General features: G+C 53.9%; 1 protein-coding gene across 2 annotated transcripts in view; it reads right to left on the bottom strand.

The window, feature by feature from the left end:
- The window catches only part of UBE4B (ubiquitination factor E4B), an 86,647-nt gene that overhangs the window by 15,915 nt on the left and 45,798 nt on the right, over positions 1-24,934 (bottom strand). For both annotated transcript variants that reach the window (XM_012722322.1, XM_004678499.2), the window contains 14 exons: positions 22,642-22,783; positions 21,739-21,839; positions 20,629-20,743; positions 16,700-16,783; positions 13,824-13,880; positions 13,061-13,177; positions 12,875-12,973; positions 12,390-12,503; positions 10,717-10,915; positions 8,947-9,085; positions 5,975-6,074; positions 5,189-5,316; positions 4,255-4,353; positions 3,304-3,539 (listed from right to left, as the gene is read on the bottom strand). In XM_012722322.1, the coding sequence (XP_012577776.1) occupies positions 3,304-3,539; positions 4,255-4,353; positions 5,189-5,316; positions 5,975-6,074; positions 8,947-9,085; positions 10,717-10,915; positions 12,390-12,503; positions 12,875-12,973; positions 13,061-13,177; positions 13,824-13,880; positions 16,700-16,783; positions 20,629-20,743; positions 21,739-21,839; positions 22,642-22,783 (1,730 nt within the window). The remainder of the gene's footprint in view (positions 1-3,303; positions 3,540-4,254; positions 4,354-5,188; positions 5,317-5,974; positions 6,075-8,946; positions 9,086-10,716; positions 10,916-12,389; positions 12,504-12,874; positions 12,974-13,060; positions 13,178-13,823; positions 13,881-16,699; positions 16,784-20,628; positions 20,744-21,738; positions 21,840-22,641; positions 22,784-24,934) is intronic.

The raw sequence follows: 24,934 nt of genomic DNA, 5'->3' as shown, positions 1-24,934 counted from the left end.
ATGGTATCACTTATATGTGGAATCTAGAGAAACTGAACAAAGAGTCAGGAAAAAGACAAAGCTTGCAAGCTGGCCATACTCCCGAGGCACACAGCAGGGAGAGGTCAGCACAGGGGCGCGCTGTGACGGGCCCCGGGTGTCGTGGAGGGAGAACTATGGGGCTCGCGCCTGAGGGGAGAAATCAAATACTGCCCCCAAATTAGCAATGATGGTAGAAAATAAATTAATTAAAAGGATACAAAACTACCAAAAAAAAAGGACTTGTTTTTGCTTTTTTTGTGTTTAATACTAACAAGTGTGTTAATGCTAACACCTGCTAACAGGCACTAACCAGCGCTGGATGTAGATCACGACGTTCAAGTAATTTTTTAAAAAGCAGAGAACTCAAACTGCTCACAGCCCTGCCATTCACAAGCAGCCAGGCCCCTGGCAATACTCTGGCATGAAGCCTCCCACTGCCTCCGACTGGCCACGAGGCTCCGTGTATCGTGGCGTCTTCTTCACTGCTGATGGCAGCGGCACTTCGCCCCCGAGGCTCACAGAGCCCACTGCATGGGCGCGCTGTGACTGGCATCATTTAGCCGCACGGGCAGAAACTGAGGTTGTCTTAGCATTTCACCATGCTGCGGTGAATGTCCTCAACACTTAGGGACGCACCATAAATAACGCCTAAGTGCCCCACAGCAGAGCTCGCTAGAAATGAAGGGGTGTGCAGGTTCTGTAACTGGGCTCTGGGGCTGCACCGGCACCCGGCTTCCCTCCACCGCCGGCCCGCCGAGGTCCCCAGAGGGCGCTGCAGGAGAGCAGGGAGACCTCTCGGCAGCCGCGTTCGGCTTCTGGGTTTGCTCGCAGGCAGCACCAGCGGCCAGCGTCCTTCCTCAGGGCAGGTCTCAGTCGGGTCTGAGGCATGCGCCTCCCCGGCATGCCAGCCTGCAGCAGGAGCGCTGCCCCACCTGCAGTGTTAGTGGAGGGCCCTTCCTTGCCTCTTCGTCTTCCAACAGCTGTTCAGCCAGTTGCTTGCATCCAGTTCACTCTAGTAAAGTAACGGGCGCGTTCCCGCTTTCCTGGCTGGCCCGTGGGGGACGTCAGGCTACGAGCTGCCAAACCCCCTCCAGAAGCTTCACCCACTTACACTTTTCACAGGGCTGCGCAGCGCATCTGCATGGGAGCTGAGGGCAGGTGACGTCAGTTTCTGCAGACAGGTTTGTTTCTCTCTACCGATGTTAGCATTGGGTATTTTCATATTAAAAAATTAATTTGAGGCCCTCCCTGGTGGCGCAGCGGGTTAAAGCACAGCACTGAGAATCTAAAAGCCACTTCCTCATGAGTTCGATTCCCGCCTGCCCCGGAGGTGACCACATGGCGTGGCAGACCTCTCCTGACCCGCCCGCTGCTCCCCTCAGCAGTGTACTTCATCGATCTGCCTGTTCTGCTCCCCACTCTGTCTCTGGTGAATCCTCTCACCCTCCACATCTCTGGCCTGTACCCCAGTTCTCTATGAATAAATAAATAAATCTTTAAAAAAAATTTAAAAAAAAATTAATTTGAGAGGCTAAAAGTGGGGCTTCATCATTACTTTAAGAAATGCAGAGCTAGCGTGCCCTGAGCTGCACCTGCAGGGCCCTGTCCTGGACACGAGCGGTGTGGCATCGTACCCGAGCAGCCCCCGTCCTCCCGGCTGGGCCTGGGGCACAGGAGGGCGGGGAGGGAGATGGGCTCACGTCCGTGCGTGCTCTCTACAGCCGCCCGAGAGGACGGTGACTGCCACGTCCCCTCCCGCGGCGCCTAAGTGAGAAATCCTTAGAGCTTGGCACGGTCAAGGTACTGGGCACACGGGAGGAATACGTGGCCCTCCAGAAATAGAAGAATGGCTGATTCTCGAATGGTCACTGTAACTTTTTATTTGTTTTCTGATTCTGTTGACACACAACGCACTGAGCTAAAGAAATGTTATGGATACTGTGCTTCGTTTCTAATGATACTCTTGATAGGAATGTAACTTCCTCTATTCTCGATACTGATTTACTTCTGAGAAACTCCCTTATAATCTTTAATTCTATTATACAATTAGCAGCACTGAACCGTGAATACACAGTGGTTTCCTAGGGCGCAAGTTGGTTTCGGGCCCCTGGTAACATCTCAGAAACAAAAAGAAATTAATGTACTACCTGTCATGCTTCTGTTAAAAGAATCATTGATCCCTATATTTGCTTGCCAAGAAAATTTGTATAAATGCTCTGCACTCTTAAAAATAAACGACATTCAGATATGCGCTCCTAGAAGTCGTGTCTGTCTGTCACTCAACCTCATCCTTGTCCACCCTGCGCCAGAATGGCCGTCCCTGAAACTCGTCTCCTGCTCCTGCTGTATGGTCCACGGCAGGTGATGGCATGCCGAAGGCCCTGTGCGCCTGCCCCATTTAAGGGGACACAGGCCGGCTGAGGAAGCAGAGCGAGGCCTGTCAGCTGCCACAGGACGACAGTGACCGGGGCAAGGGCCAGGTTCCTGGGGCAGCGGGAGCAGGAGAGGCCCTGAGCTCTGGCAGCGGGCACGCTCCACTGAGGCCGAGCTCCTCCCTGAGGGCGTCAGCAGAGGACAAGAAGACAGACAAGACACACTTTCTGTCCTGAGAAAATGCTCCCTTCTGGAGGAAACTGCCCCAGCAGTACAGCTCCCCTTGCCGGGGCCAGGGGAGGGGGTAGCCATGCGGCTGGCTTTCCTGCCCGGCGGCAGACGCCGGCATCGGAAGCCACGAGGAGGGGAGGCGCCCCCCAGAGCCCGTGATGCCCGTGCTGCCCACAGCGCCTGGCACGTGGGCACAGCGCTCGCGCCCCTGGGTGCAATTAGTGAGGCCAGCGTCTCTCAGAGGGCCTGCTTCGAGAGGGCCCACGGCTTGAGGGGTTCCCCCAGAACTAGCACTTTTATCAAGGTCTTTGTTCCACATACTTCTGCGCCTCGAGGTTACAGGCCAGGCTGGCAAAGGAGTGCTGGCAATTCAAAGCTAGAATACCAGGCATCGGGTCCACGCCAGCCTGTGGGCTGGTCCCACCTCGACGCCAGCACCTGACCAGCAGTGGCTCCTGCCTCCTCGTCGGGGCGGGGGACGGGGGGGAGGACAGGCACAGAGGTGAGCTCCGGGCAGCAGCGCAAGGGCAGGCTCACATTTCCTCAGGGTGGGAAAATCAGTGGTAGGTGGGCTGCGTGCGGGGCAGGCTACACGCCTGAGTGACATCAGAAGGGGGCGGGGCAGGCTCACGCCCACTGGCTTCTGCCATCTGCTGGCCAGGGCGCCCAGAAACTTACCTGTGTAAAACTTCATCAGGGAAGGGACCAGCAACTTGGTGGAGAGAGGGTGGTTTTCGATCATTTCAAAAAACTTCTGGGTTCGAGGCTGAACTGCAGGGTTGGTCATGAACATCACCTCGACCAGCTTGGCCACCAGGTAGGGGTTTCGGATGTAGTTCTGGCTGCACAACATCACAACGAGGAACATCACAATATCCTGAGTGCAGGGCTCGTAAAGCACCTGAGGAGAGTACCTGGAGAGGTGAGGGGAGCCCAAGTCAGCCCCGAGAGTGAGAGCGGCAGTGGGGGCCTCGTCCAGGAGGGGGAGGGGGGCCCCCCGAGCAGGCCCAGGAGCCCCGGAGTCCCTGCCACTTGCTGCAGGTCAAGGGACTGTTGACATTGTACGTAGATTTGAAGGCCGTGGGCGTACAGGCCACAGCCGGTTTTATGAATTCATTTCGAAGCTTTCGAAAAGAAACCAAGACCATGAAAGAATCCCAAGGTGAGCTTCACCAAAGACCTTCCCTGCCAGAAAGACCTTTGGAAAGTGTGGGGTGGAGCAAACTGTTTTACCTTTCTGAAATCTCAAACACTGGTTGTGATCTCAACCCACTTCTCTGGAAGCTTTGCCCGATGTTACAATTGAGGAAAATTCTGGTACAAGCTAGAGATGTGGGTATTTTTAGCTTCTGAATGTTCACTCAGATATTTATAAGCTGCTTGCTCCGTTTTTCAGAAACACACAATTATTAGACTTCCACTCAGTTTTCACAGAATACATCAGTGTCAGCTGGTAGCCCTGTTTTTGTCTTTGCGTTATTATTGGAACTGGTTTGATGCCACAGTTGGATTTATGGTCTAGTCACCGGGCAGCCTTCGTTGAAAGCAGCTACATAAAATTTCAGGCGCAGTTCACGAGCAAGGTATATGTTCCAGATCAGGCCTATGTAATATGCTCAAAGTACTTACTGTACAATAAAAAATAAAAATTCAGCAACATCTTCTACATAAAACTCAGGTAATGCTGCAAACACCTTGGGGACGTCTGAATTCAAAGGCAGTGTTACACTGTCAAAGAGGAAAAGACACAGTTTACAGAACGAAATCACAGCACCACGTCAAACCGCAAGGACCCTCACAAGTTGCCAAATACTTGCTGGGCAAGTATTTTATTTGGGAAAAGACTTCATCTGATAATATAAGTATGTGTAAGAAAAAGCCCACTAGCCAAGAAAACACCCAGGAGTGAATGGGAACAATGAAGAAGTGGCTACAGCAGGGTGGACACAAAAGGTCTTTCCTTTTCTGGCTTTCCTGTGTTAACGTTGATGCAATAAATAAAATGGGAAGGAAATAAAACGGCCGCATTGGCTCATTTCATGTGGTTGTTTGAGACAGCAGGTCTCGATAGGCATGTATTTTAAATAACACCTCCACTACTCTGGGGGCTCGGGAGAACCCCGTCAACATCGGAACCCCAGACTGCATCACCCGCACAATAAAATGACAACAATAATAAGCAGAAACGGCTGCCCGGCGGGCTGTCCGGCGCGGTAAGGAGACGCGCTCCTAGCTCTCCTGCACCTGGTACCGGGAGGCTGAACGTTCCCTTACCCCCGGCTTTTAGCTTCCCATGGACAGATTTCCTTTGCTATTAGTCAGTGATTTCATAGCCAATTCTGAAAAAGCACTGTCAAAATTCAGATATGGGCATTGCCGGAACGCACTGGTTCCCTCGTGCCTGGAACCAGCAGGGAAACACGTTCACATTACCCATTTCCCAGGGTAAAAATTAAAAACTGAGTTCCTGGCAGAGTAAGGGCTTGTGGGCTCTGTCACGGACTTGGTGGGAAATAAAGACGACACAGCCCAGCGAGCCGCCAGGTGAGGGAGGACAACTCACGCGGGGTAGGCGGGGTCCAGGATGCGGAGCAGCAGCTGAATGAGGAGGCCGTAGAAGTTCAGGCATCTTCGGAGGAAGCTCTCGTCAAGTAAACCAGCGTCGGCACAGGCCTTGCATCGTACCAGTTTCTGTGGAAGGAGGTGGCCCACCCGAGATTAGCTGGGAGCCGAGTCCCCGCTAGGAACAGGAAGGTTCCCGGGCTCTGAGGGCTTCATCTAATAGCAGGCTGCAGGAAACCGGCCGCTGCTGGGGAACGTTCTCTGTTCTGAAGGAAACAGAAGGCACGCCAGGCCAGCCGCTGGCCCCTCGCTCAGGTGGGTCTCTGGGGTGTCCTGCTGCTATCACACTTGGGGGGGGGGAGGGAGGGGTGGTGCCCCCGAGGATGTGAGTGCGCTCTGGGGGGCCGTGTGCCCCCAAGTATGTGAGTGTGCTCTGGGGGCCGTGTGCCCTTGGGGTGTGTGCTGCGGAGCGTGTGTGTGCTGGCTGGGGAGTGCGTGTGCTCTGGGGGTGTGGGGAGAGTGACTGGGGGTGTGGGGAGAGTGCGTGGAGAAGTGAGTGTGCAGGGACGCCCGTGGACGGTCTCGACAGGGCGGTCGCAGCACAGACGTCAGAGAGAGGCTGCCGAGCCCACCAAGCCCCATGCGTCCTGTCCCAGACTTCCCTACAGACCAACAAGCCCACGAATGGACTATTTGATTCTGGGGGACAAGAACACGAAGATTAACAAGAAGACTGGGAACTGCTTCCTCAGAGCAGGTGCCCGGGCGTGCCCCCCGCGACACCAACCTTCAGCTGTGTCTTGCAGCGCTTCAGCATCTCGCGGTGTCTGGTCGCCAGCGGGGAGTCCTTCCACTGGCTTTCGTTATTTTTCAGATCTTCGACGGTTCTGAAACCAGAGGCCCATGGTCAAAGGGAGGAGCCCAGGGGCCCATCGCCCTCGCATCAGCCCGTCACCCCGGTGACTCGCACGCTTGGCCCGGCCCCGCTTCAGTGTCTCTGAAGTCAGAGCATCTTCGAGTCAAAGGCGAGGCAGGGTCTGAGTGACAGCACTTTTCTTTCTTACTGATTCTTGAAGTAACAACACCTTAGAAACGGTGACGCTCTAGACGTGCTGAAACAACAATCTCTCGTGCAGGAGATAAACGCTCCCCAGTTTTCTGGGAGAGAGAAAAGAAGTCTCACGCAGAAACCTGCAGGGACTGTGCCACCCCATTGCCAAAGCAGGGCACCACCTTACTGACGGTGCTCCCCAGTTTTCCCGTGCGACTGTTCTCACAGCGCAGAACGTTCTTCCGAGACGAGCTCGTGGCTCCCTCCTTCACCTGCTCCGTGTCGCCCTATCATGGAGTGGTCCCCCCAAGCCCCCTACACGTGTGTAAAAGCTGGTCACAAACACCTTTCAGCCCCTTTCTACCCCGGCGCACAGACAGCTGGAGGGTGACGCGGTTTCCGGGCGACACGACAGACTGAGGCCGGCAGCAGTCCTGCACACGGCCTCGCCCACAGGTGAACCCTTGCTGAGGGCGCAGTGCCAACAACAGGTGAGGTTCAAAGGCGCGCCCCAGAGCCTGCCGCCCAACAGCATCAGGGGCTTTCTATGAGAAAGCGGGAGTCAGCGTAAGGGACACAGCGGTGCCCGCTGGGCAGAGGCCGGGAGCGGGCGACCTGAGGACGCCTCGCAGCTGTTTCAAAAATGGCGGAAGCGGCGTGAGGCGAGGAACACGATGGTCTTCGGAAGTCGGACAGAGGCTGCTGGCCAAGTGTCCGGGAAGCACAGTCTCCAGGTCAGGAACCCCCAACCTCTAGAGGTCAGGAACCCCCATACGCCCATCGCGCACGTCGCCTGCAGTCCCAAAGTGGCGGTTTGCTGGAGCAGCAGGGGGAAGTGAAGAGGAGGACTGACATGGCCATTGGCTGCCCGAGGTGACAGGTCCTCAAGGAACCTCGGCCACGTGGTGAGGCTGACGCCCAAAGTGAAGCTCCAGTGAGCGCCCGAGGCCCGCACCGGCCTCCGGGGAGCAGCGCCGCTTAAACGCACCAGCGGTCCCGGCTCGCAGGGCAGCGGCTGGCCGACCCCGCCGGAGAGCAAGAGGACAGGCGCCTGCGAGACTGCAAAGCCGCGCCCCACGGCAAAGTCAGGGAGCCGGGGCGGGTCTGCCGTGCCCACGGTGCGGCGGGGCCCGGGCCACAGAGCACCCGGCTGCAGCGCAGGCTGAGCAGAGCAGACGGGGCTCCGAGGGTGCCGGCGGGCTGGGGGACGTGACGACGCCCTCGCCATGCCGCACCTGAGTGGACGCTCCACGGGGTGCTCCCGGCTTCTGAGGCGCCGCCCGCCACCCCCAGTCTGAGCGTTCAGGTGAGACGAGTGACCCGCCGTGGGCACCAGAGACAAAGTCACTCGCGGGAGACAAAGTCACTCGCGGGAGACTAAGCCGAGCTGGGCTGCTGCTGTGACATTACCACAAACAGGGCATCCTGCCAGATGGGGTGCGCTCCTCTGGAGGCGCCCTCCTCCCACCGGGATCCCCGTGGCTGATCGCTCTTCTGTCATCCCCTTTCCTTCTCTCCTTCTGGCCCTCTCGCCGCTCTCTTATTTATATGAACCCTCACGACACACTGGGTGCACCCACACAGTCCATGATCATGTCCCCAATCTCAAGATCCGGAGTTTAGTCACAGCTGCAAAGTGTCTTCTGTCCTGTAAGGTAAGTTACTCATAGGCCCTGGGCCTGGCTGGGAACGTCTTTGGGACACGATTATTCTACCGACCAAACATGCAGTGACCGAGGCGTGGGAGTGCCCGAGAGACTCTAAAACTGTGGCATGTGCCCAGCGAGGGAACCTGCCAATGCAGTTCTACGCAGCGTGGGGTCCAGCGCCCTCCCCAGCAGCCGGAGGGCTGTCGCCATGGGCCAGCTAGCTGACACTTGGAACTGACGGGGCCCTGTGCCGGAGACGCTGAAATGTCAGTTACTCCTTGGGATCATCGGCGGAAGGACTCAAGAGCTTAAGGAGTTGGGATACTGGCACGGATGGGCCGCGTGGCTAGCTCGGGTCATCCCGCCCTCCTTGTGCCAGAGGACACTTCTGTCACACCACTGAAAAGGACTCAGGCGCGCGAGCACCTGCATGTCTACGAAGTGCAACTCCGAGCGCCCACTGTGGCTGGGGAGAAGGCGGCGTGGGCCCAGGCGCCAGGGACTGGCCTCCCACAGCCACAGCGTCTCTCAGTAACTGCTAGGTGACTACATGGACAGGGCGCACGTCCCGCCCAGATGCGCACACGGTCCTGGGCCAAGTGGACCGAGTGGCCTCTCGGCTCTTACCCCATGATCTGCTCAAAAAAGCGTTTGCTTCCTGACCCTCTAGCTCTGGAGGTGCTGGATGTGGAGAGAAACGCTCAGATGAAGAAACACAACACTGGTGCCACCGAGTGGGAGCTGAGGCCACTATCTGACCATTTTGGTCTCTTTCTACCACAGGCAAAAAGGGAGTCGCGTGACGGCAGGCGAAGGTGCCCCCAGTGTGGGAGGGAGGGCGAGCCTGGAGATCCCTCGGCGTGTCTCCTGGGCGCACACGCCGGGGGAAGGAGCGAGCGGACGTCAGCAGCAACCACACTGTGAGAGCCGGGGAGCCCAGGAGCCGAGGCTGGGGTCCCTCCCATGGAAAGGAGCCCGTTCAGGCGAGGAACGGGCTGTGGGGAGCCCCCCAGCCCAGGTGCCGGGAGCAACCGGGCCGTCCCAGCAGACCCCACGTACCTATTGAGCTCCCGGATGGCCCGGAGCCTGCGGATGTAGCGACGGCAACTTGGCAGGATGGAGAGGTGGTGGGCATGCAGGGTGAGGAAGAAGCATTCCGTAGGGAATTTCGGCTCAGAAAACGGAGGCTGGTCTCCATCTAGGAAAAACAGCATAATCCCTGAATAAAGTCCATGGAGAGGTGGAGGGGGAGCCCATCGCTCGGAAGACAAAGCCGCACTTCGGGGATACTCTTACGGAGCCGCAGACCTGCGTGACGCCCTAAGGGGCTCAGAACTCCGGCGAGCGCCGACGACCGGGCTCCGCTCCGGGTGAGCTGCCCACGGCTGCCGTGACGCGCGCCCCGCCCCCCGCGGCTGCCCTGCTGCGTGGCGCAGGCCGGCCCTCAGCTCGAGGTGCGGCTGCTCCGCAGCAAGGAGCTACCTCTGCCCTCCGCACAGCGAGCCTGCTTCTCGGGTTTTGCCCACAAAGGACAGTGCACAGTCACCGAGAAGAAAAGGCCCGACCAGCGACTCGGTGAGTGGCGCCCACTTCTCCCAAACTTCCCTTCCAGCTGTTCACCGGGGGGGTGAGTTAGACGATGGTAACCTGAATTTCCTCCTACTGCCTAATTCCTACAAGTCTATGTGCATGTTTTTTTTCCTACAGATGCATCTTATTTCCTATGACCTCTACAGCTTATGTTTTTCTTCCAAACAAATGAAAACTGTCTTTTGGTCGAACTTCATTTGGATCTGATTTATTAACAGCAGTGCTGCAGTGTGAGCTGCATGACTTCCGAGGCAGTAAGACACGTTTCCCCATTCTTTTATCAATACACATCCATGTTGTCATTCTGTAACCAGGATGTCCAGGATGTACCAGGACACACCACTGTCCCTTTGCGTCTGGTTTCTCTCCTTCATGGCTGGATCAAATCCTGTGGCGTTTTTTTTCCCCCATGTTTTTGCTATGACATTTCTTTTTAATGTTTAACCCTGCGATACTTCTGCAGTTTACTATTCTCTGAGGCATGATTCCAAGACTGTCCTAATCGTGACTCACTCAAAGCATGGCATCAAGCATCCACCTTCACTGACTGTTGGACATGCACTGCCGACGGCAGCTGAATTCTTTCTAGAATGCGTAACACCACCACTGCCAGGTGGGCAGGAAGCCTGTCCCCGTGCCGGGCCAATCTTACGCTATTTCCACAGCACACGCCACAGGCTTCTGATGTCTGCCACTAAATAGCACGTTTACAACATGGAAGGGGGGAAATGAAGCACCACGTGCCTTCAAATCGGTCACATGTGACAACCACCGACTCATCAACATCCATGAAGCTGTTGATGAGCGTTTTGCGTGGCGCGTGAGATGTACCGACTTGGAAGCTGACCACAGAACGAGCCGTACCATATCCAAACGGGGAGGGGAGAACAGAGAGACTGTGGGCTGGCTCACGTGTGGCCTGTGGCAGGAGAACTATAAAACCACAATGATGTAAGAAAAAAGTTAATTTAAAAATAAGTAAAAGGAGAAAGCAGCAGAAGTCACTGGTGTGTGGTCTGAGTGCTGCCCACGCCACTGAGCCAGCAAGTCCACCTGCCCACGGGACTTCAGGTGACCGGCTGAGCGCCTTTCCTGTACTGACGTTTACGGTGCATCTCTGGTCCTACGCTCCTTTCCCCGAAAGCGAGCACGCGCGTGAGGAGCCGCGGCGCCCGCATGAAGGACACTCAAGGACACCCAGGGCAGCGCTGAGTGCCCGGCCGCGCGCGGCTCACTCACAAAGCTCAGCCAGCCACTCGCTCACGTCCTCCATGGTGGCGTTCACGCGCGTCTCGTCGTTGGGGAGCACGACCCTGCACCTCGGGTGGAATATGTACGCGGGGTCCACCGTCTCTAGCTTGATCTTGGTGCTCAGCTGCTGCAGCACCCAGAGGAAATTCAGCATGAACCCGTCCGTTGACACCAGTCTATCATCCGTCTGGGAAACACGAACACACGGTTTGAGACAATGATTTCAAAGGCAATCTCGGCCAAGTTTGTTCTCGTTTATTTATGCATCTAAGAGCTGGGGTGCAGGCTTGGGGGGGGGAGAGGATTCCTCAGAGACTGAGTGGGGAGCAGAACAGGCGGGTCACTGAAGTCCACCGCTGAGGTGGGGCATTGCTTCACTGTGCTGTGCTTTAACTCCTTGTGCTACCAGGGAGGCCCCTTGGTCAACTCTATAAAGGGTCATCCTAAATGTAGCCAAAGGACACACATCTCGCTCCCCCTCACTGCTAGTCGGTGACACTTGCCAAATATTAATCCAGTAAGAAGCACTTGAAATATTCTCTCACTGAATGCTCACAACAGCCTTGAGACGCCAACGATCCTGTCATTCACGTGCAGGGGGGAACTAAGGTCCAGAGAAACTCAATGACTCGTGCATGGGCCTCAAAATCAGAAAGGGGAAAAATACACGCTGCCGCCTTCTCTGTTCACTGACGGAGTGCTGTGCTAGCCGACAGCCGCAGCCCCTCTCACAGTACCGCCAACCTGGCCGGCTGCATGCTCATGGGGCCGGGCTCTGTTCTGACAGCCGTGCCGGGTAAGCCCACAAGTCACACCGTCACGAGCCCCACGTGGCTCCTCGGACACTGAGGCACAGAGAAATGACTGCAGAGCGCCCCTGTGAGTGTGTGGGGGCCGCAGCCGGCCCTACCCCCGCTCTACACCCTCCTCCCCTGCTAAGCAGAGCTGTCACTCACTCGTTACGTACTAATGAGACCGGCAGGACTCCCAGTAACTCCTCCACCATGGCAAAACGGCCAAGACACCAGTTTCCCTCACAGGACTGGTCTGTCAGAAGCCAGAGACTGGTCCTGGGGTCTGTCTCTGCACCGTCCCCTCCCACCCCCGTCCCCAGCCCTTTCTGAAATACAGAAGCTCAGGGGCCTTGCTCAAAACCTTCTACCGACTTCCAGTTACAGTTCCCACATGGAGGCTGAGCTGCTGGGTCTCTGTTGCTCCCGCCCAAGACCCATCATTCCTGGTCACTGTCCTCCAGCCACAAAGCCCTGGCCCGGGGCTTTGCCAAAGCCAGTTCTCTCCCACTTAGTGCCTGGCATGTATCCAGAAAGCTCTTTTCCTGATCTTGTGATGCCGACTCTTGCCAGTTAAGTCTCTGATCACAATGTCACCTTCTTTAAAGGCCGCCCCTGTGATTATAGGCAAACCACACCCCACTTTCCGCTGGTACCTCCACAGTCCCGCTCAAGCTCCGCCTGGCTTACTTGGCTTCACAGACTACAGCTGTCTTGACAGACTGGCAGAACACGGGCACCAGAGGCCCCGCACTGCTCTGTGGCTCTCACACGGCCACAGCATATTGGGTCCCTGGAACACCCCGGGCAGGACTGAAGAAAGGAGCTGGGTGGAGAGACGCAGGGGAAGGGCCGACGCAGAAACCCTACCTGCATCTGCGCCTTCTTCATGTTGGCGTTGACAACGGCCGCCATGTAGCCGAGAGCAGCCTCACGGGTTTCGCCATTTAACAAAATACTATGCAGGGTCTTGAAAAGCTCTTGCTGAAATTTGTTTCAAAAGGAAAGAAGAAAAAGAAAACGTTATTGTAAAAATTCTGGCTGCGAGGACAATTAGCCTCTTTCCCACCTGCCTCTGCCACCTGTACTCATTCCAGGAGGCCTGACAGGAGGGGGCAGAGGGACGTCGCAGCTATGTCAAGATAATTAGCTGGAGACAGAATGCGGCGTGGAGGAGTTAAGTAGTCACAGTTGTGACTACTAAAATAAATAATAAAATAGCCGTTGTCATTTCCTTTCCAGGACAGGATCAAAATTACCTCAACCATGCTATAATCAGCTGATAATTCTGCTGCTTTTAAGTCTGAGAATGAAGACCCGGCCCTTCTGGGCTTCCTCCGTTTCTGCACACCTACCCTTCCCAGCTCCAAGTAATGCTGCAGTGACTGGCTGACCACACGTGTGTTTTCTAGGGTAATGGCAGGGCCTGAGAAATACTTTTCAACAACTTTAGCCTGGAGGAAAAGGAAAAAAGTTCATCAGCATCCAGTGCATGTTTGGGAAGAACACTGCAACAAAGAGCAAGTGGCTACTGTACTTACGTCGTCTTCGGCAAAGACCGAGAAGCTAAAGAAAGCCCCCAGGTAGGAGAGTCTCTGCAACTCCCGCCCGGAGCCGGGGCTTAAGGACTTGGGCAACCACAGCGGCAAAGAGGCGACCTGTGCCAGACAACGGAAGAGGCCGTCAAACCGTCAGTCAGTGAGTGAGGCCAAACGAACGAGCAGAGAGCTCAATAGCACCCTTCAGCTGCTGCTGTTCAGACACAGCATTCCCTCCAAAATGCTGACAGCTGCGCTGCTTTTCTAGTAAACTCATATGCTGTAAAAAACTTCAGACACAACAGAAAGATAAAATGAAACAGAAAATTCACCCTGTTCTCATCCTCCAGCCTGAGGGCTGACGCTGGACACCTACCGTCACGAGGCTCCCATGTGCGCTGGTCCTGCCTCCCCTTGGAGGAAACCTCTTCAGACTCCTCTGCGATTTTACGAGATGTTTCTAAACTTCTAATGCTTCAAGACCCTCTGATAGGGCTTGAGATTCTGACGTTGCCAAGGCTCAAGTCAATTTTTCTTGTAGGACTTGTTATTCTTGTTGCACAGAACTTACCCCCCAAAGTCACAGCAGAGAGCAAACCCCAGGAGGTAATGTTGACAGCCACAATCTGACTCTGAGAGCCACCCACACGTGTCAGCTGTGTCTACATCTAAGTTTCCTTTGGGAGAACTTGTCCAGGTAACGCAGCTAAGGGATGCGTCCTGGCTATGTATTCACTGAGAATGCAAGCCCATTGGTGGAACTTACCAAATTGCACACAGGGTGTGTCTTTCCAAACTTGGTTTCACAGAGCTCCCCCAAAGCCTAGAAAGAAGACCAGAGAGAGTGTGTGATGATGTCACCTTAAACTCCCTGCACGTGTAACTGGGATGAGAGCTTTAGCTGCTGCTGTTCAGACACAGCATTCCCTCCAAAATGCTGACAGCTGTGCTGCTTTTCTAGTAAACTCATATGCTGTAAAAAACTTCAGATAAAACATGAAAGAGAAAATTCATTCATAAACTTTCCTCTCAGAGATAACCTCTAATGATACTTTGGTTAACAGTTTGCCAGAGATACTTTTGTGTATATGCACACAGAAATAAAGGTCTATATATTTTTTAAAGATTTATTTATTCATACAGAACTGGGGTACAAGCCAGAGACTCAGGGGCGGTGAGAGGCTTCACCAGAGACAGAGCGGGGAGCAGAACAGGCAGATTGACGAAGTCCACTGCTGAGGGGAGCAGCGGGCGGGTCAGGAGAGGTCTGCCGCGCCCTGTGGATCTCCTCCGGGCAGGCAGGGATCGAACTCATGCAGAAGTGGCTTTAGCTTCTTAGTGCTCTGCTTTAACCTGCTTCGCCACCAGGGAGGGCCAAGGTCTATTTTTTAAAGTGACTTTTTCATAGAATGGCTTTCTACATCAGAAAAACATGCTTCATGGACTTCTGATCCTGTGCCTTCCCAGTGCTATGCAGGATATTTGGTAATTACAACTGAGCTGGCCACCAAATCCAGAACACTGTTAGAAGTGTCACTTGCTTTCAAGAGCTCTGGTCATGCAGAGGCTCAAGTTCCCCACAGAGTGCCCTTTCTCACATGGGAGGACCAGGAGTAGTTCTTAGGCCCATCCAGTTTAACTCAGTTGCGGTAATCCAAGCAAACACCATTCTAACTGTGAGCTGAACGTCCTCTATGGTCCGGACAAGGCTAACTGTCACTAAAGCAGAAGTGTCTGGGTGAATTCACCCAGGCACGACAGCTCTGAGAGGCCACTAGGGCCCAGGGGGCTGCCGAGGAGGGAGCTCTCACAACACCTCTGCTGAGTCCCCCAAACTCAGCTGTGATGAGGTCACCTGAGAAGCCTTTAAGCATCCCAGCACCAGGTCACCCCCTGCCCGTGCCCTTAAGGAATTAAATCACAAGGACTGCAAGGGGGGCGTGGGACATCCTCAAGACCCTCAGGTGATTGTCCAGGTGACTGTCCAGGCGGCAGCTGGCAGAGCAGGGCTGCAGGGCCCGGACAGGGGTCAGAGTGGTCTGCATTTCCTTCCAGTGGCTTCCTCTTCCTGCCTCACATCGCTGTCCTTAACCCTCACTGTGTTCTCATTGTTATTCAGGCATCAGTAATGGTACAAAATAAAACAATTGTGCAGCAGAACAGAGGCCTCTGTCTTCTGACCAAGAAACAGCTCATTGATGTCTGACGTTGAAAGTGCCTCACTGGAACATCAAGCTAGTCCAGGCCACGAGAGAAAGCCAGCAGTTCCGAGAAGGGATATTCACGCAGCCGTGATAGTTCAAGCTGCCTTTCCACAATCAGATCGTTCCACTGCCTTTCGTCTGCCGCAGTCAGAACAGTGCACGCTGAGTCACAAACTTCATCAGGAACCCTGACCCACCCACTCAAAATTAGGCTTATTTTTGGAATTTTATTTTTTGCACAGAACAAATGGGGTACAGACCAGAGATGCGGGGTGAGAGGACTCCCCAGAGACAGAGTGGGGAGCAGAATAGGCGGATCCACTGACATACGCTGCTGAGGGGACAGCGGGGAGACAGGAGAGGCCCTGGGGGGGTCAGCTCCCTGGCCGGGGATGAACTCTGGCTACAGCATTGCTAGTGCTGATGTTTAACTTTTCGGTCACCAGAGAGGCCACAAAATTATGTTTAAAAGAAGCCCCATTCACCTGCTAACTCCCAGCATTGCTTTTAGTGGTCTGGGTGCTATCATTTGCACACCTCCGAGAGGACTCTTATGAGTGCTGTCATCCGACGGCATCGAGTGGGCTGGCTTTGTGCAGATGAGGAGCACCTGCTGGGGTGGGGGGTAGTGGGGGAACCCTTCCTCGTCAGCGCCTGTGTCCCCAACACTGGGCCCAGAGAGGCCTCGGAAAGCAGTGAAGATGGAAGCCAGCGGCAGCAAAAAAATATCAGTTTACCCAAAGCCCTCAATTAAGCTCGTATTTACGCAAAGAGTTAATGAATCTCACATTTTGTCAATTCCCCTTCCTATTTCTAGAATGAAAAATACTCAGTAATACTTGAAAATGTTTTTCTCCCCCAAACCCCAGAGCAGCATATTCAGAGGAGAGCATGTCATGTTTACATCTGGCCCCAGCGTGTCCCAACATCAAGGGCCTGGTGGGCAGCGAGTGAGCTGTGTGCAGGGTGGCGCTGCTCCCAGGGCCGGTGAGAGTCCAGTCGCTGACTCCAAGCAAAGCCTAGAGAGAAGCCCACAGCCCAGGGACACGGGAGAGGAGCATTACTCTGAGCTGACCTACAGAAAGCCACGACCTGGAGGTAAGAATCTGACTGCCTTGGAACTGCACCTGTAAGTTTTTTCCTTATAACAAGCTCTGATGTGGGCTGCTCGTTGCTTAAAGGGAAGGCCGCCATCAATACGGCTATTCCCAGAAGCTCTGTGGCCGGCCGAGGCCCCACTGGGTGACGGCACCACCGAGGCCCGGGGCGAACCTGGCAGAAGAGGGAGGGCTGCCTCTCGTCGCACACCCAGCACCCCGCGTGGCCGACACGGTCATTCCGGGCTTTTAATGTGAAAACAGGGCTGCCCACGGGAGACGGGAGGGAAAGGGTTATGTTCAAATTGCTGAGTGCGTTCAAGAACAGAGGCAAGTCTTACCATAAGCGGGTACTTGAAGTAGTCGCTGTCCAGGGAGCACTCTTTGGCAGCAAGAGCCAGGCCTTGTAAGATGGGGGTAAAGATCTGCAAAGGTAAAAGAAGAACCACAGGAAACGTGAGGGAAGAAACCGAGAGGGGCGAGTGATGTCAACTGAGTGCTGGATCTGAATGTCCAGGCGTTTCTAGTCCTTCCCTGAGGAGAAGCTGTTTCTCGTGGATGGGAGTCTAGAATCTGGCCACACAGGGCTACTTCTTTCCACCCGGCTGCCGTGAAGCAACACAGCTGGATTCTCTAGAAGTCACTGGATTTGGTGAGCTCTAAAACTGTGGCAGCTCTTCTGTGGTGTGCTAGAAACACTATTTGGAGCCTGCTGCAGGGGCCCCCCCACTCCAACCAACCAGTCTGGACCCCGCAGCAGCTATGTTTCTGGATACCACCTACCTATCAGTTGCAAAGGAACTGGACTAAATGTTCCACTATTTTCTCAACTCAATTAATGTTTCCAAAGACCTTGGGCTGCCACCCACCGCCTCCACCTGATTCTTTCCATCTCTCCCCGCTTACTGTGAAGAGCACAAACAAAACAGACCAATCGTGCCTGCTACTGTTACATTAACTTTAATTATGTAGAGCAAAGGGACAGCTCATAATGTTGACAATGGAAAAAACTTTACTGGTTGCCCGATCGCCACACGCGATGTAGTTAACCGCCCCAACGTCATCACGCAGGGGCCCTCAAAGTCGCTGTCACACGTTAGCAAGAACACCAGGGCACGAGGACACTACCAGGTTTGGCCCACGCAGCTCACCTTCAAGCCTCACAGTGCACTCACTGATGAACGCATTCAGGGAGCTGGCTGGGACTCAAGACTAATAGCATTACGTGGACAGTGCTGTAAACCACAGCTGGCAATCCGGATGCCGATAGGCTGAAAAAGGGAGTGTTCTGTAAAGTCTGGGGGAAGCCTAGAAGCTTCCCATTCCTGCTAATTTCCTCCCAGTGTATTAAGCATCTTTGTGACTGAAGGAGCACAGTGATTGGAGGTGCTCCGGAGAGCCCCGAGATCGACACACTTCTAGAAGAGATCATTCTAGCTTTGGAAACGCAAACAATCAGGGTAGAAGTAATGTGCTTTCACGAGCTAGCCAAAAATGGAGAGGCGGGGATGCGATCAAGAAAAAGGAGCAGATGTTCCAGAATCATCAAACAATTATTTTCATGGAGAACTGGTCATCTCAAAACATATATATTTTTCAGAGAATGCTATCTAGAAAGGAAACCATCTTTAATCTTTCTATTTGAATTCCCCTCTTTTATAGAGTTGAATTTGTAATAAACAGAAAAAATTACTAAACACAGTAATTTTCAAACAAATATTATACTGCTTGTGTGGCTTTAGTTCAGAGATCTATGCATTCTTGTGTCCACTAGAGCACCATTTACAATGGAAATAACCTACATGCCCAGCTTATGTTGGAATTATGGGAGTGGATTTAAGGAAATTAAGGAATTAAGGGAAATGAATTAAGTTGTGATGTACATAAAATGGAACACCCCTCAGCCAGCCAGCCATCATTCATCCACCCATCTGTCCATCCATCCACCTGTCCGTCCATACACCCACCCATCCACCATCCACCCACCCATCTCTGTAAAGGATGAAACCTTGCCATTTGTGACAATGTGAAAGAAACCAGAGGGGATTACGCTAAGCAACTGAGGCAGAAGGAGAAAGGCAGGCAGATGCAGGAAGATTTCACTCGTGCGTGAAATACAAACAACAAAGAACCTGACAAAATTCAAACAAAATAAGGTCTTGACACCTAACTGGTGAATGTGGCCGTAACATACAACTAGAGAGGGCCCCGCCACCAAGCCTGCACCTCTAAATCAGACACAGTGTTACAAGCCAGTGTGATGCAATGTATCAAAGTGATCCAATTTCAAAACCTGCTACAAAGTATTCATTTCCAATCCTAAATTCTAGCTGCTGGCTGTCTGTCTGAACACCTCAAGCTTTCACTGTAGCAACTCCACCCCACTCCACTCATCACTCCTCCCTAGCACACACACCAGGTGATCCTGCAAGGAAGGCCCAGGCATCTTCAGCCCAGGAGGCAGAAAAGGCAAAAGGCACGACACTGGGTAGCAGGCCTGACACACGGGCTGGAGAGGCCATGCCGGGGCGCTGGGCCTGGTCCTGATACTTCCAAAGGGCTAATTTTATGATATGTGAACCGCACTCTGATTTTTTAAAAAGGTAACTTCCTAAGCTCCATGCACATCTGTGACCAACACTGTCAGCCGTCTACTGGGCTGACACAGCTGCACTGGCTCCACAACGATGTCTTCTCAGGAAGGGAGAGTGTGGCGACCCTGCACCTGGCCTACAGGACACTGGCCTACAGGACACTGGCCTACAGGACACTGGCCTACAGGATAGCCTCACTGAGACTGGCGGGGGTTTGTTTTTTTAAGACTGACTTATTTACGCGCACAAGAACTAGGGTGCAGGCCAGAAGTACCTCCTGAGACAGAAGTGGGGAGCAGAGCAGGCTGACCCACTGAGATACACTGCTGAGGGGAGCAGCGGGGGGTCAGGAGAGGTCTGCGGCACCCTGTGGGTCACTCCCTGGCCAGGGATCGAACCAGGCTGCAATGGCTGCGAAGAGCCTCGTAGTGCTAAGCTGTAACCCCTGTGCCACCGGGAGGCCCAGCAGTTAATTTCCGTCTGTGTTCACTTATTTCTCCAGATGCCACCTCAGATAGCCCCATAGGGGAGCAGCCCATCACCTAAGACAAGCTGTTGATGAATCACAGATACAGAGGACAAACACCAGCTGGGCTTTAACTCCAGATTCTTCTTTTACTAATATTTGAAAAGCACAGTTCCCAGGAATCCAGAGGCCTTAAAACAAACAGTCATGAATAATATTAGGTATAAAGATTGGCTAAAAGGAATCAGCCATTCAAGCTACTGCCTCTGCTATCCTTTCAAATCAAGGAAAAAAATAAATGATCACACCAAAATGTCCTAAAATCCTTTCATCAAGGGCAGCTGCCTGTGTGAAAGCTGCCTGGCAAGTGCTGACTTTACCACAAAACAGCAACAAAATGTAATGGCAAATTTTCACCTTGGAAGCAACCTTGAAGATTAGCCAGCCATACCAGTAAATATCCGAGCTGCAGCACCACCACCGCAACGGCCCACTTTGATGGCCTGAGTTCGATCCCTGGCCAGGGAGGGACCCACAGGGCGCAGCAGACCCCTCCTGTCTCCCCGCTGCTCCCCTCAGCAGTGAGTTTCAGTGGATCTGCCTATTCTGTTCCCCAACCTGTCACTGGGGAATCCGCTCAGCCCCCCCATCTCTGGCTAGCACCTCAATTCTATGCAAAAAATAAATTGGTATCCGAGATGCATTTTCAGTTGACAGGATAGAAAAATGTATGAATAATTAGAGAACAAAATAATTAACATTATATGAGGCATCCTCCCTAGTTTAGGGGCAAAAGACAGATTTTACGTGACGTGCATACTGCTGCTGAGGTACATGGTCACTGTTTATTAATCGCTTTTCATAAACTAGAGCACTATTTCAATACTACTCGTGTGGCAAATACCACCTCTTGCTGTCCTTATATGAAAAGGGACAGGGCTTTCTCTTTGTCTCCAAAGCATTAGCAAGAACTCTGCTTGAAAGGCCGGATGTCTGACTGACTGGTAGAAATGAGAGCAGGATATGGACACTGTTGCTGTCTGTCTTATTTCCTCAGGAAAGGAAGCTCAGACAGGTCTCGTCTGAGCAAATAACACATGCATGTTCAAATTCAAGAGCAGAAGTTTTTCAGTCTACGGTGTATTTAGAAACCTGCCCCAGCACAGAAGCTCCCAGGCTAAGCGTTGCCATAGCAACTACAAACCCTTACCTGCTTGAACACTTCTTCGTCCTGGTGAGTGGTTCTCACCAGTTCTTGAATGAAACCATAGGGGAGATTCCTGCACAGCATGTACGGCACCAGGAAGGACGGCTGCTGCATGGACCTGCGGACACCGAGGGCAAGGGCTGATGAAGGGCTCACTGCCACACGACACACGGCGACAGTTGGCGGCAGCCGCCGGCAAGAGCCAGGCTTTCGTCCCTCCACTACTCTACTCGAGCATTTTAAGCAAAAGATCTCCCTTCTCATCAACAGCTGTTTTTTACCTAAAAAATGGGAGACTGCATGACGTTTCAGAAAAATTCTCCTTTCCCTATATGTGATCCTTAAATATAAAACATTAAAAGAGAAACCAGATACGGCTCTTTTACTTATCGGGCTCATGCCTGATCTGATCGGAAAAAAAGATCCGTAACAGCTAAGGATTTAAGAAAACACTTATTAATTCTAACCATAAAACACTTTTTAAATTTTACAAAGTGTATCATTTCCCTTCTTTTTGACCGTCTCAAAAACATCTGGTTACTGTTTAGGAAATAATCTAGTGAAGAGCAAATAAAAGTTGTAGCTTTGTCACTTTTCCTTTAGATATTTTTGCATAACAGAGACGACATATACAAATAATCTTTCATTAAATTTGAAACCTTCGGTGGCCTCTCAAAAATAGGCAAACAATAATGTCATACTTGGGGTGCTTTCTGAGCCCGCCCCACCGCCACCCCCACTCCTTATGTGACAGCAAACACGGCTGTGTGTCCAGGGAGCAGGCTGGCCGAGGTGCCGAAGCCTCCAGCTTCCAGAGCCACCTCTGGGCCAGTTCGCTCAGTGCCGCCTTGATGTCCGCAGAATTCAATTCAACAAGAGCCGTGTCCGTAAAAGAACTCTTAAAACGTAATTAACTTCTTTTCAAACGGATTTTGTGCCCCTTAGAGAAGGCAGGAAAGGCTATCTCAGTATCACAGCCGAGGGAAAGCGATGCAGAGATGATCCGGTCAGCCACTTTTGCTTTAGTGGGGGCAAGGGGAGTTAGTTCTGCAAGGTGCTGCCTTGGGCTGGGGAGCTGCGGCCCCCCCACGCCCCACCCCCGCTCCCTCATACCTTGGCTGCGTGAGGGAACCCTGTAGGACTAACGCGGTATGGGAGATGCACTGTGAACGGATGTTGCTCAGAAGCTGGCTGACGGCCGGCTGGCTGCACATCTGAAAAGAAGGTGGACGTTAGGGTCACCTAGACAAACAAAATGACCCCACACTGTTGACAGCTGACAGGAGTCGAAGAGATGGCTCGCTAGGAAGTGGCCTGCTCGTCCCTTCCTCTGCCCAGGGTGAACAATCTAGGGTAATGACGGGCAGGATGGGGAGTCGGCGGTGGCCACGGGGGAGTCTCGGAGACACCCCACCCACTTTGCTGGTGTGGAAGTGCAACAGAGGCCAGGGTCCGTCACAGACGCAGTGGGCAGCAGGACTCCTGATCAGTGGAAAACTAGAGCTAGACAGTAACACGGGCGTGAGCGCGAATAACGCAGCGGCGTGAAATGGGGACGTGTAGTTTCCCGAGCTGGCTTTGTATGTGCTTCTGGACAGTTACTGGTCTCGCTGAGGTTCACTCCTTATGCGCCCAACGGCAGGAATAACACGGCCATGCCAGGCTGCCTGAAAGCTGAGCGAGTTGGCCAGTGCCGGCCACAGCGGCATGCAGGTTTCGGGCTCTGTAAATGCCACTCGCGGCCACTGTGAGTATGCAGACACTTTCCCGGGGTCTGGTCACCGCCCATCTCTCCTCTCCGCCAGCACCATTCTGTACCATTCTGGTCCCTGGGCCGCCCCCAGCGCCGGCACAGCGCCTGGCACCCCGTGAGTGCTTACTGAGTGGCCTACGGAGCGAGTGTGTGAATGAACAATCTCCAGGGGCGCGGGGGGGGGGGGCGGGGTACACACGATCATTCATCTAACAGAGAAGCCGGCTTCTGTGGCTTTTCCAAAAATGACTGTCTTTGTTTACCTTTGGTGCTTTTTTCTCCTCTATTCCAACTCGGTCAAAACACTCGATGAGGTAGTTCAGCATGTCTGTCTCCTTGCACGTCTCGATGGTGAAATGGTCGCTGTAGGAATCCCACGTACTTGCCCCACCAGAGGCTCCCAAACTTTGGAGAAGAGAAAAGACAAGTGATGATTCTTAGCTCTTCTCAACTGCTCCTTTCCGACAGCGACTGTGCTTCTGCAGCGGAGAGCCGGTTAGAGCCCCCGCCCCACAACCAAGCAGACACCATGCGGCCCGTTCCAGCGGCTCTGGCGACCATTTTAGCAAACATGTTGCTGACCGCAGGGGTCTGACCAGGGAGCCAGCACCGCAGCTCACTGGCCGCAGCAACTCGCAAGCCAGGCTGAGCGCGGCTACCAGGTGCCAGGCGCGTCACGCACTTAGGCCAAGCGGCCCGGCGGTGCCCACACCACTGCAGTCCCTGACTGCAGGGTGACGTCACAAGGCAGGGCACCCCGCGCCCCGTGACCTGTGGCATGCACGGCCACAGCCTTCGCCAACGGGACCAGAGCTAGGAAACCCGTCCAGTTAAGAAACATGAGAAATGTTTAATAACACAAACAATTCTAAAACCTGCGGCAAAACGGGCAAAATAGGACTGACTGAGTAAGCGTGCCAGAGCGTGCCCCACTTGCTGCGGAGGGGCGGCCCAGGCCCAGGCCCCACCTCGAGGGGCTGCGTGAGGATCTGGACGTGTTTTGGGAAACACGAGCTGGAAACAACGCAAAGCACTGCTGTTGTTAGCAATGATGCTTCTCTGAGCCAAAGCCGAACATCATCACCAGCGTTACCAGAGGTGAGGCGATTATAGTTCAGACCAACCATCAACAGGTCACACGCCGAGTCTGACGTCTCAGTCACGCTGATGTGACACACACACAGGCTGAGGATGGCCTAAGAGGGATCTCAAAGGAACAGGAAACACTACGGGAGTGCATGTGCCAGAAGAGGGTGGGAAGACCAGCAGCAAGGCGGGGGACCGCCCCTTCTTCACTCCGGGCACACAATTAGAAGGCAGGAACGACCAGACCCCGAGGGAGTGACAGTGCCGGCACATTAGGCAGACGCAGGGACACACGCTGATCGGAGATGTAACTGGCCTTCGGGTTTTCGAAAAACATGCAAAACGACCCTTGAAGTGAAAGCGGCTGAGTATCGGCGACAAAAAAGATGAAGCCGGGCCAGTTCTAAATCCAGGGCCTTCGGAACACAGCCTGGTCAATCTGGGATCTTATGACTCATGACACAGCTGGCCAGAGGGAAGGACAGAAGCCAGACTGGGCAGCGGCCAAGGCAGCCCACCCCTGTTTGTGGAGAGAGCTGAGTGCCCCAGAGAGTGCTCCTCCAGAGCCACGTCAGAGCTGGGGCGGGGGGGGGGCAGTGTGGGGACCCTTGGGAAAATGACAAGAAATGCCTGTGTCTTCATGTAGGTTAATTTGGGAGCATGCTTGTTAGCTACCGGCAGGAGCTGGACTCTGTTCACTGATCTCCACGAGCAGGATGAGTGACTGTAATGGCGCATGGGGTGGGTGGGCGCAGCCAGAGGTCACAGCAGAAAGCCCCACTGCCAATGTAAGGGGGCTTAGTCCTCAAGAGCAGGAAGGGAAAGGAAGGGCTCTATCTACCTTTACCTGCGCCATCTTCCTGCCAAGCCACCTGCGGCCCCGCCCCCTCCTGTCTGACCTCCGCTCACTGCATTCCCCTGAGCTGTGCTGATGCAAGCTCTCGCCTACGTGCAACTAAGGGCAATTTCCCTCAACTCTTGCAGATGGCGATGAGAAGACAAGCCCCACTGTGTCTAAAAGGCAAAAGTTTAACCCCAGATTTCCTTGCTAACAAGTCCCACGTTTGTTACTTTTTTCCCAAATGTTTCTGAAATGAAGAGCATCTTGCATCTGATAGGCGACAGATCCTTGCCCGCTGCAGAGGTCGGCGGGCGGGGTGGGGTCTGCGTGACGTCACAGGCTTGGGGGGACCTGCTCCTGCGCAGGACTCAGGCTCTGCCCTAAGCTGAGGAAATGGGCGCGTGGGCGCGCTGCTTCACGGTCACTTGACACTGAACACCTCGCCGTCAGCCGCAGCCGCCGAGTCACCGAGTCACCGAGTCTGCGGTTGACTGTCGCAGGCTGGGCAAGAGGGAAAGCACAAGACTGTGAATGGCAAAGCCAAAGGTGCTTGGTAGCCTCTGGTGCGCCTCTGTCAGGCAGCAGGCAGCAAATACTTCCAGTTCAAGAGAACGGAGGGGCGTGGGGGT

This window comes from Condylura cristata, unplaced genomic scaffold (genome assembly GCF_000260355.1).
Source record: "Condylura cristata isolate star-nosed mole 26May11 unplaced genomic scaffold, ConCri1.0 scaffold00008, whole genome shotgun sequence".
Taxonomy (NCBI): domain Eukaryota; kingdom Metazoa; phylum Chordata; class Mammalia; order Eulipotyphla; family Talpidae; genus Condylura; species Condylura cristata.
Note: the sequence above shows the minus strand (reverse complement) of the source record. Positions and strands in the feature narration are given on the sequence as shown.